This window comes from Etheostoma cragini, chromosome 18, assembly GCF_013103735.1.
Source record: "Etheostoma cragini isolate CJK2018 chromosome 18, CSU_Ecrag_1.0, whole genome shotgun sequence".
NCBI classification, from domain to species: Eukaryota; Metazoa; Chordata; class Actinopteri; order Perciformes; family Percidae; genus Etheostoma; species Etheostoma cragini.
Window position 1 is genome coordinate 3,817,005 of NC_048424.1, and position 12,500 is coordinate 3,829,504.

General features: G+C 40.3%; 1 protein-coding gene and 1 long non-coding RNA gene across 2 annotated transcripts in view; one reads left to right on the forward strand and one right to left on the reverse strand.

The window, feature by feature from the left end:
* LOC117961290 (tripartite motif-containing protein 16) overlaps positions 1 to 12,500 on the forward strand; it is a 24,980-nt gene that overhangs the window by 718 nt on the left and 11,762 nt on the right. The window contains 3 exon segments of the mRNA XM_034899865.1: positions 3,563 to 3,773; positions 7,479 to 7,636; positions 8,507 to 8,998. Coding sequence (XP_034755756.1) covers positions 3,563 to 3,773; positions 7,479 to 7,636; positions 8,507 to 8,998 — 861 coding nt within the window.
* The window catches only part of LOC117961305, a 15,917-nt gene continuing 6,225 nt past the window's right edge, over positions 2,809 to 12,500 (reverse strand). Inside the window, exon 3 of the long non-coding RNA XR_004660370.1 lies at positions 2,809 to 2,821. This is a non-coding gene — a long non-coding RNA (uncharacterized LOC117961305). The remainder of the gene's footprint in view (positions 2,822 to 12,500) is intronic.

Genomic DNA, 12,500 nt, shown 5'->3' on the forward strand with positions numbered 1-12,500 from the left:
GTGCACTGGCCAGTTTAGTAAATGACACCTATGAGTTGCTGTGTAGCATGATTGTTTTACTTTGTAAATTGTACTCTTCATCTCTGCATATTAATATTGTATCAAGGCTGAACTTATGGTAAAAAAGTATTCTGATCTGACTTCCTGGAAGCTCTATATAATATTATAATGCTCCTTATTCAGAAGTGTAATTATGTAATTAGCATATACAACTAACATACTTACATATTTTACTGGATAATTAAATTAGGCTAAAATGACTAAAGTAGCTAATAACATCCACAGCTTTGTACTTGTTATAATCACCCTACACAAGAAAACAATCGGATAACTTTGATTTTTCTCTGCATTTTGTTGTAAAAAGTTACGCAATTGAAAATAATTCATATGTGAATACTTTTAGATTACTTAAAAATCTACTATTTAAAAGCTACAACAAATGGACACAGCTACAACAATTTGAGAGCCACTATTGTCCATTTTCTGTTGATATTTTTTATGCAGATGACATGCACAAAACCCTGGAGGTGGACTGTCTGGTACTGTATCACAGGGTTTTCATCCTCCCCATAGATGAAGGCCGTTTTATGCTTCTGCGTCAAATCGACGACGTCCCCCAACAGACCGCTCTGCGTCTACGTCGGACCCTACACCGTAGCCTGATGCGCACCTCTTGAAAAATGTAACTACACGTCACAGAGACGCACGTCTTTGGGTTATGACTTGGTCGCGCTGCATTTCCCCCCCAACTCATTTCCTGGTTCTCCTTCTCCATAAACAACAAAAAATCAAGGAGAGGGTTAACTTCTCCTGCTACAGATGTGTCATTGGGGTCAGAAAGAACCGGGGAGACACGTTGTTTCTCTCCTGAGGTCTCTAGAGTCACTACTTTCTCCGAATCACCGCCACTCTCTCACTTCTCCCTCTACCGCACACTCCCCCCCCCCCCCCCCCCCCCCCCCCCCCCCCCCCCCCCCACACACACACACACACACACAAAAGCCGGCTCGAAGCACACACCAGCGCACAAGTATAAACACCAGGCCACCTACGTAGGCTACAGAGGAAGCTCTGCGTGGAGCCTACACATGACCATAAAACGTCCTAGAAACAAAGCAGGGACCCCCCTACTACATATTTTATGAAATTGAGGAGCTTATTAAACTGGGCCTACAATAATGTGTAGGGACTTTACACATAGGCTACCTTTTGTATGGTGCATACCATACTAAGTTATTAAAATAATACTTGACATATCTTGTTCGCTGTTACAGGTCATTTTTGATCATCACATGGAACATTACACAATTTCAGAAACATTAATTACTAACAATATATTTAAAACTGCAACCATTACCTTCTCTGCTTTAGATATGAGGATGGAAAACGCTCTGCTAGAAAACATGTGGATAATGTGGTTTGGTAGACCATTACTAATCCAAATTAAAGCACAACCTTTATTTTATTTCCATTATCATTTGGCAGAGGTGAAAAGGTTTCTTCTTCATCAGTACTTCATTGCATCACTGCAATGTCATTTTAATGATTTGCATTTAATGTTTGGAATGGGAGAAATGTGCATGATGGTTTCAACACTGTCGACTGGAAGAGTCCTCTCCCAGTATCAGTCAAACTGCCTGTTGGTGTTTTCCAGTTGATGATCGATTGAATGATTGACGGACCGGCTAAACGATTGGCTGAGAGGCTGATTGACTGACGCGATTCATTAACTTTATTGGCAGGACGGAGGATTCTGAATGCAGCAAAAAAATGGGGAAAATGTTGTGTTTGCCTAAACTGATATTAACATTTATTTAGGAAATCAATATAGCTATCCTCAGTGATTCTTCTGTCAGTAACAGCGCCCCCTACAATAATGTTTTGGTATTAATGGTCACTAGTTTAATCAGTGTGTTTTCCCAAGGCAACTTTCATTATGGTTACTTAATCGTCCAAACTTCTTTACAGCTCAAATTCTTCAGATCAAATATCAATATTGTCTCAACACAGGCCCTGCACATTACACCAATTTTACATTAAAAGAAATGTAATTGGGAAATGAACCCTGGTCTCCTCCATGAAAGTTTTGTGTTTATTGGACACATCCCCCCCCCCTCGCCCACATTACATCATATGTGATGCTGACAGTCACTGACCAAGTGTCTGTAGTTCACTACTTCTGAGTGAGAACAGATTTCTACAATGGTCACTAGAGGGCGTAGCCAGTATAAACACACATATCAGTTGTAATGGATGCTTGAACAAACTAACTATTGGAGCATTTTTGGTGGGAAGGACAATGTCATTGATTAAAAGTTTAAGCAACAAAAGCATCTTTAAAAGAAGGCCTAAGAAATTGGCTTCCAGCAAACGTCACCTCACTACAACCCTCGGTGTGTGTTACTTTTCTATATCACACATGACAGCACCCTCCCACTGTCTCGGAGGCGGTAACACTCTCAATTGGCTGGCAGGTGAGGGTCATCAGCTTGATCTGGTTCACCTGGGCCTTGCAGACTGTAAAAGCAGGTCCATGTGCTCCCAGTCTCTCTCCTCCTACAGCTCGTATCCACCCTGCATTAGTTTCCTTTAGTTTGCGCCACAGTGCATTGACTACACATTCATGCAACGCTTTCCTTTCTGGCATTGTTCATTTGAGTTAACATTGGTTTGATTATAAATTCAGTTTTTTTTCCATTGACCCTAAGTTTGTGGCAAATTATAAATCTATTATGTCTCTGGTAGTTTAAGCTGTTTGTAATGTACTGATTTCACAGTAAAAGGGGAAATTTGTTACAACAAAGTAAACAGTGTTAAAACACTATAAACCAGATATAAAATATTGCAGCAGCACAAAACCACAGATTGATTGAGGGCAAAGTCATCTCTTACAAAGGGTGTTAAATTAACATCCTTTACATTGTCTCAAAAAAGGAGAGATTTCTTTAAAATCTAGGGTCCTCATCAGGGCAAAATAATGACCCTCAGTTGTACTTGTGTTTCTTTACTTATTTATTCATTTTTGTGTTTCTAGGTTCTAATTTAATTTGCATGTAAAACAGTGTTGCACGCTCACAATGTTTCATGTCTAATTCACCATGACTGCTGACTCAACTTTTATGTAGGCCTATATTTTTATTGCAATGACCATTAGAGCCTCACAGAGCCACAAACGTGTGTGTGTGTGTGTGTGTGTGTGTGTGTGCGTGTGTGTGTGTGTGTGTTTTTGTGACTTACATTGTGGGGACTAGTTCACACAGTCGCACTGTGGGGACTTCTCTCCCATTTGGGGATAAGAAACTTGTCCCCACAAGGTGAATCATTAAATCTTAGAGTTTAGACTTGCTAATACTGTAAACAAAAGCCTATGTTTGACCCAGCTAGCTAAAATTCTGTGGAGGAAAAAATAAATCCATTTATTAGGGGAAAAACAGCTGCGTTTCTATTGTTAAGCCAACTCTACCCTATCAGCAATCGAAAGTAATCAACCACCTTTATTCTAACTGACAAAAATGTGTGTGTGTGTGTGTGTGTGTGTGTGTGTCTCCCTCTCTGTGTGTAGGAGTTCGGCCCAGTTTGTATCCTCTCCACGCTACAATCCACTCTCACTCTGTGGTCTCTGCGCGGCCTCAGCTTGCCCATGTACGTCGTGTTCAAACGCTGCCTGCCGCTCTTCACCCTCAGCATCGGCATGTGCGTGCTGAGGAACGGCGTGCCGTCCCCCGGCGTAGTGACCGCTGTCGTCATCACCACCGGTGGAGCTGCGCTGGCCGGTAAACACACATTACCACGCTTGTTTAACCTTCCTTTCATATCCATTTTCATTTAAATTTTCTTTACGTCTGCCTTTTGTTTTCCATTTTTTAAACACAAAGGCAACAGTCCACGAGTATTTTATGGCCATACTATCTATTTATCTATCTCTCTATCTATCTATCTGTTTATATATCTATCAAAAGTCAAGTCAAGTGGGTTTATTGACATTTCAACCAGATACACTGTATATAGTGAAACTAAACAACATTTCCCAATGGATCAAGTGGTGTTACGTGTTTAAAATATATAAAAACAACATTATATAAAAACATTTGAGACAGGCTACATTTTGTGTACACATAGACTATACATAAAGTGCATTTAATACCTTAAAGTAGAACATTTAAGACAGACAAGGGACAGAACAGACAACAAAATACAGGGAAAAAGACTTAACACTTTTAACATTAAATAATAATACCACATTTTATTTGTAATGCACTTTACATTTGAAGAAAATCTCAAAGTGCTACAGTTAGATCATGCAGTAAAAGCATGGTAAAAACATCAATAAAAAATAAAAATAGACAATGCAACAACTTGCAGGGTTAATAAAAACTCCCAAGTTCTCCTAAAAATAAATGTTTTTAGTCCTTTTTTAAGAGCACTGATTGTTATAAGTTAGATTCATCATGAGGTGAAGGTAGAATTTATAGAATTCATCTATCTATGATAAAGAGAATGTATACTCATCTGTAGTTCCTACAGCTTCACTTGCATCTTAATGTCATAATCAGTAGGCTGAACTCTTCTTTTTCTTCTCTTATTCCTCCTTTCCCACCCTAACTCTCCCTCTAAGAAACTCCATCACTTTCTCCATCGCGCTCTCCCTTTTAATGTCTTTGACAAATAGAAACAAACAGAATCTGACCTCACTCAGCATCTAGTTTCTTTTATAAATGCTCCAGTTAAACATCTTTTCTTGATATGTAAAGCTGTGAACATGAATTTCTGGCCCTTTAAAGATCTTTTTAATCATTGTTCCCAGCAGCAAATGTTCCTCTTCCATTACTGTTAATGATCTTGAAGTCATAAACACAAAAACCTACACATAATTCATTTCCTGAATCAATCTCCACCCCCGCTGTTTCTTGGGAAGGAGGAGGGGTTGAAACACAAAGTGTTAAATGTGCAGAATATGAATCTAATGGACTGATTCATCACTCTGGGCTTAATCTTTGGTGATAATCGCCTTTTTTGACTGTGGATAATTTGATATTTGCCTTTTGAGACATCTTTCAATGGATTGATCAAGTGAGATAATGTAATTTTGTAAATATTTTGTCACTAAAAAGTAGATCATGAGTAAATATTCCTTGTTTTCCCTCGCTTTGTGAAAGACTTAGATGTGTTTATTTGGTGAGGCGATTAGGTGGCCATCCTCAAAATAAATGTTGAGGAAAAACATTCTGTTTACCCTGTTAACCCATTTTGTGTCACTGAGTTTTTGTGTCTCTTTTTAGTCGTGTTCTCTCTCTTTTTGATCATTTGTATTTTCTGTGGGGTTGTTTTGGGGTCTCCGATAATTTGGCGTCTCTTTGTAGTGGTGTTGTGTCTCTTTGTGGTAGTTTTGCATCTCTTTTCTCCATTATTTTGGACTGTTGTTAACTCCATATCGGTAATATCTAAAGGGTTGTCAAAGCTAGAACAGATGATACATATATAACTCTCAATAAGCTTAAAGACAAAACTCAAAGCTAAAGAAGTCCAACTTCAATCATTAGAGCTGAGAAATATATTTTAGTTACATTTATTTTGCCGTCAAAACCCGAATATAGCATTCATGCACAAAAAAAAAAGTATTTCTCGGCAATTCGGATCCTACAAATAGTGGCTTTAAACTGCCTTACTGCATCATTAAAGGTTAGTTTTGTCTTTGTTGGTCAACCTGGACCCTATTTTTCCATGCAGTTGTGTCCAAGTGACTGATTTGAACAAAAATCTTAGAAACGGTTCCAGTATTGAGCGTGAACGCTAGAACCGACAGCCGTGAGCCGGGCTGCTATGTAACCCCACAGGATTAAGGTTCAGCATCAGTCTGCATCCACTCAAAGTTCTGTTGTTGCTCAGAGACTAAGATTATTATTCCAATTATTGTAATTCTACTATTGCAACTCCCTCCTGATTGGTCTGCCTGCATGTGCCATCCGACCCCTGCAGCTCATTCAGAACGCAGCATCTCAACTTGTATTCAACCTCCCCAAGTTCTGTCACACTACACCCCTCCTCCACTCGCTTCACTGGTTACCATTTGCCGCCCGCATCCACTTCAGGACACTAGTACTCGCAGACAGGGCCACAAACTGATCAGCTCATTTGATTTGCTCATTTAAGTCTAATGTGCTTGCACTTACTACTTGTCTAGAGTCTGCACCTTCAGGTTTGACAGCACTTAATTGGTAGTCGCTTTGGATAAAAGCATCAGCTAAATAACATGTTATAAGTGTCTGACAACAATATGGAAAGGGTCCCTACAGAGATAGACATTTTTGTTAAGGAGATAGATCCTGTTTGTTTAACATGAAACCTCCCCAAAATCACCATCAACAAACCCACCGGACTCCAGGTAAATAATCAGTACTTTAACTGTGAATAGAGCAGCATAGTTCCACATGAGAACCGGTGAAATAAGGTATTATTTCAACCACACCAGAAGGGTGATTTTTGGAACAGTGGAAAAACAAACCAAGATGCCCTTTAAATGAAGTCAGACAGTACTTTTAGATCAATTGATTCAGTTTAAGTCAACTGTAGATGTCAAAATCCAAATATTGTGAGCCTTGATGAAACATTGTGTTATCATTCCCTCACTGTGCCTGTACATAGAGATAACATCTTCTCGCAAACACTCATCTTTGTTCCCATCATTTTTATTGAGGCTACATTTTATATTGAGAAGTCAGATGCAATGCAGAACAATGCATGTTCTGTCTCTCTGGTCAGAAGACACTTTTCATTAAAGTTCCCATGACAAGGAGCTCTTTGTAAATTTTTGTGTAATTTAAATTTGTTTTTCTTCATTTAATTTATACTCTTTATTGATCCCCTGTGGGGAAATTACAATTTACACTCTGTTGTTATTACACAGGCCTAATACATGCACTAATGGAGAGATCTCAGAGTGATTGGGCTGCCAGTGCAGGACCAGCGCCCTGAGCGGCTGAGGGGGTTTCGTGCCTTGCCAAACAGCAAGGCTCCTGGGCAGTGCCCAGGAGGTGAACTGGCATCTCTCCAGCTACCAATCCACACTCCGTACTTTTGGTCCTGAGGGGACTTGAATATAGGCCTTAGTGGTGCCCTAATACCATATCTGAAGTCTTTTTCACAGGAGAGACTTTAGATATTACAGCCACTAGAGCCAGTCCCACAATGAGCTTTCCTTAGTATGTGCCATTTCAGAGTCTGTAGCTTTTGCGTCAGCTTGTGTCATGTGGATAGTGTTGCTGTCAATACTTAGGATTAGACGATGTAGAGACACAACAGTAGAGAGTAGTATGAACGATCGGAAATCTGTGTAAAGACCTTCATACACCGGGGACGCTAAACGAGACTTTTTACATCAATAACAAACGCCAAAGGCACCGGACCAGGCGTCCCTTTTTCACGTGAGGGCGGTGAGAGTGTGTTGATTTAACGTGTTAACGTGTTGTTTTTGTCTCCAGGTGCTGGGGATCTGACCGGCGATCCCTTCGGTTACGTCACCGGCGTGTTGGCGGTCATCATCCACGCATCTTACCTGGTCGTGATCCAGAAAACCTGTCATGACAGCGAGTACGGGGCGCTCACGGCACAGTATGCCATCGCCGTCATGGCAACGCCGGTAAAGGCCCTCGAGCAAGGCGTTTAACTCCCTCTTTTCCTTTTCGCAGTTTCTTTTACTGTCCGTAGAAGCAGTTCCCTTATTACTTCTTAACACTTTTCTTTCCTTTACTATTTAATTTCCACTTTTTCCAGTTTATCACTCTTCCTTTTATCTTTTTTTCCTCTTTTTGATGTTGTATCTCAGCTTCCCTTTATAATCCTTATCTTATCTTTACCTTGTTTCTCTTCTCTTTTTCTATTTCTTTCCTATTTGGCAATTTATTTTTCTGTTGTAGTTCATTTTCTTTTCTTTCGTTACTTATATTTCCTTTTCCTTTTTTGTTATCTGCATCTCACAATATTCTTTTCTTTACTTATCTTTTTCTTGTCCTCCCTTCTTTTGTTGTGTATCTCTGCTTCTCTTCATGATCCTCTCTTCATCTTTACCTCTCTTCTCTTATCCATTTCCTCTTTCTCTAGTTCCTCTCTCCTACTTCTCACTGTTTCCCAAAACACTTTGTTTCTCTCTTTTTACCTCATTTTCTATTTCTCAAGCTCTTCTCTTCCTCTCTCTCACTCTCTCTCTCTTCCCGCTTTCTCTTTCTTCGGTTTCTTTCATTTTCTTTGTATTTCTTTTACTGTTTGTAGTTTCTTTCATCTTTTGTTACTTCTCTTTCCTTTCTCTCTCTCTCTCTCTCTCTCTCTTCTCCTTTTGTTTTCTCAACTCAATCAATAAAAACAATCAAACTTTGTTTGTATAGCACTTTTCAACTCATAAGTCATGCAACACAAAGTGTTTCACGTTATTAAAACAAAAGTTGTCTAATCCCTAATGTCTCTTTGTCTTTCCGCCGCTCTCTCTCTCTCTCTCTCTATCTCTCTTTCTCAGGTGCTCCTGGTGTGCTCCATCATCTCCCTGGACGCCGTCAACATGTGGACGTACGAGGGCTGGCAGAACCCGCACATCACGGTTGTCTTCGTCATCTGCGTCTTCATCGGCTGCGCCATGAACTTCACCACGCTGCACTGCACCTACATCAACTCGGCCGTCACCACCAGCTTCGTCGGCGTTGTCAAGAGCATCGCCACCATCACTGTTGGCATGCTGGCGTTCAGCGACGTTGCGCCCACGCGCCTCTTCATCGGCGGCGTCGTGGTCAACACCATCGGTTCCATCACCTACTGCATTGTCAAGTATTTTGAGACGAAGAAGAAGAGCCTGTACGAGGACTTGGAGGAGGCCGCCAAGGACGGAGCGTTGCCGGGCGAACCGCACACGGAGAAACCACCTCTGGACGGTGATGGGCCAGCAGCGGGGATCGGATCCGACCCCGAACGCCCGGAGATAGAGGGAACGTTGATCAGCGACAGGAAGGAGGATGTCGCTAACGGAGAAGTGTCGACAGGAGACGTTGCACAACGAGGCGGAGAGGCGGGCGTAAATTCCCGCGTCATGACGGAAGACGAGGTGCTGGCGATGCAGAGGGAGCATCTCAACAAGGAGAACGCCGCCAATGCTACGTTGGTTAGCGACAGCTACGTCGGGGTGTGGCGGTCCATCAGACATCTGCAGTTTATGAAGAAAGACCCGTTGATTGAGAACATGGAGCAGCAGAGTCCGTAACGGCAACGCAGAGACCTGGACAGACTCGAGAGGAAAGAAAATTGGGAATGAAATGAGAGGATGAAAAAAGTCTTGAGGAAGAAAACAAATACAACACAAGTATGCAGAGACCATAAGAATAAAAAAAATTAAAAAGGGAGAGTAAGGCTCTGTGTCCACCAGGAACCTCTTTTACTTACAGTGCTGAACAAATGCTTGTTGGAAACATGTTTCCTGCTGTGGTATCTCATTGAAAGCACTTGCTTTAAGTGCTCTAAAAGTTCAGTTTCATCACACAAAGAACAGGGTTTTGTTTTTTGTTGAAAGCAGGAAACAGAACGTCATTTTCTATGTTTACAACGAGAATTAAAAAGAAGTCCCTGGTGGAGAGAAGCGGATGAAGAGTGTTGGGAGAAGCTGACCATCAGAGATAAACTCTCTGCGGCGTCCGGCGGGGACCAGGCTGGCCACGGTGTAGCATGATTTTGGTTTTGCGTCTCCCACGGATTAGCCAGCTTTCCACACAAAAGAGGGTCTTGTTGAAAAAGAGAGAGTGCATCTTGTGCAAATGTCCAATCAGTGAACAGCAAACAAACAGCACCAGACGCCTGAAAGTTTCAGTTTTGTTATGTGCAAACCTGGGTTAATTCTTGTTTCTGGTTGAGGGCGTGAATTAAACCCTTTAATGCACATGTAAAGGCATGCTTACTGCTATGTTCAAAAACAGACTTTGATTGTTTGTCCACTGTCACACCTGTTCACTGTTGATTTGGCATTCATGTGTCTGCTCACCATCATGAACACAAAAATCTGGCTACATTCATACTTCTGCGTTTTAGTGTCATGTTTCTGCTTCACAACCACACTTATCCGCCCTTAAAACAGAGACATTTGGAAACACTGCTGCCCCGGTCTCACATACAGTGCATAACTTTAGGAACCCATGCAAGAGTTGACTAAAAAGAGGAATAAAAAATCCTCTTTTGAAAATGTATCTCAATTCCTTATTTAAAACAATAAGGAAAGCTCCAAACTTTAAGGACAACAATTTGTCCTTAAAGTCTTTTCGTAAATAAATAAATGTTCTTCCTCAAAATGTAGGGGGCAAGTATATACACCCCCGTGTTAAATTCCTATAGAGGCAGGCAGATTTGTATTATTTTTAACATTTACTTATTGACAATACATTATTCACTCACAAAGAAAATTGGTGTCCTTAAAGGTTGGATTTTTCCTATTTGTTTTACATTAAGGCATTAAGATCAATTTCCAAAAGAGGATTTTTTTCATTCCCCTTTTAATCAACTTTAGCATGGGTTCCTAAACTTATGAGCACAGCTGTATACCTTTAACCCTTGCATGGTATTCTTGGGTCATATTGACCCATTTCAAATTTTTCCAAGACAAAAAATAATACAAATATACATTTTTATACCTGAAAATCAATGGCCTTACCTTATTTTCTGTGATAAACATGTATTCCTGACTCAGTTCAGAAAATATTCTGGATGTGACCACTTTTTTAACATGAATTATAACCTTATGACAAAAAAGAAATCACACTTCCATTTTTAATTGTGTTCTAGTAGACTCTGATTGGATTCCCTAAACATATATGATATCTCAGTTGCTTGAAATTGAGTTAAAGCCAACATTTGTTAATACAGTTTGAAGTAAAACTTTATTTCGGAATTGTTTTTAAACCCCCAAATAAGTCACGGGTCCATCTGACCCGGGGTATACGAGAGGGTCCCAAAAGTGAAGACAGTACAAGGGTTAAATAACAATTACACATCACCGTCGCTCAAAGATAATAAGTCACTGCTCTTACTCTTCACCGGTATGTTCTTTCTCCAAAGCATTTTATATATTTTCAACTTCTTCCACAACATCCACGATTTGCAAACGCAGAGTAACGTCAGCCAGTCTTATTGTTTACACTGACACGTGCCTGCCCAGTGTGTGTGAACGTGTGTCATGTGACGTGTGTTGTCAGACGTGTTAATATGGACGCAGAATAGTTCTGCTCCTGGATTTAAGACTCTTGTGAGGACGGAGATCGTTTGTGTTTCAAAACGCCGCTTTAAACTGAAAACGTAGCAGTGGGGGTGTAGCCTAAATGTCGTTGCCTGTTTTGACGTATGAAGGTGAATTTATTGAATATAAAATGCGGTGTCATGTTGGGCTTCAATGTCATGTTCTTCTCATACATCAGTGAGGCATTTTATCTTTCTTTTTCTCTTCTGAAAATTGTGCCACTAATAAAGTTATCATGACACACAAAATAGTTGATGGGTCCGTACTCTAGTTGGTTTCTTTGGAAAAACAGTTAAGCCAAAATAAGCAAGTGTTTGCTTAGTTTACCATAAAGATTGGAATCAGGGGTAAACCGCTAGCCCGCTAAAACAAAAACAAAAGACTAAATACACATTACTGATGAACATTTGAAAACTATAAGAAATCTGCCTGGGATCTATTTTGGAAATCATCTGCGAGCACTCAAACTAGAGATGCTCTAATACCAGTTTTTGCTTCCCGATAAAGATTCTGATACCTGATCCTGCGTATCGGCCGATGCTGAGTACCGATCTGATACCGGTGTGATTAAAATACACATATTTATTATGTTTTAACAGCTGAACGCTACTATCCCTGTATGGATGTTACTACGTTGTTGTTAAACTCTTTGTGAAACATTAACAAACACAAACAATAAAAACCAAAGAACCTTCTTTTATTATCCAGTTTGACAGTCAGCCATACCGGGAATAGTTACAAATAAATTACTTTAAAGTAGGTTTTCTTCGGGGTTAAATCATGTTCCAGATCAGACTACAGTACTCGCCGATACTAATGCCAGCATCTTAGGCTTTTCTAATGCTGGTATCGAACAACTCTAACTCAAACACACATAAACAAATGCAGTTAGAATGAAGATTAAAGTTATTATAGTACAATACCACCATAGAGACAAATCTCAGGAGGGAAAAGTGTGTATTCTGTCCACAAAGAGAGAACATGCACTGTTTACAGTTCTCCAAACAGAGGACCTACCGGCTTGAGAAAGGCGAGCCATAAAGTCTGCTGCGTCTGACTTAATTTGATAGAATGTACCCTTTAAACAAATGGTGGAAACAAAGCATACGATCTCCATCTGACGTGTCGTCGGAACAACACAGGATGTACTGAATGTACACTTTCACAGTTTCCAGATGAGCAGAGTCACAGGTGAAGGACATTTTTGCTTTAAAAACTATCCAGACGATTAACAAAAGAAGTC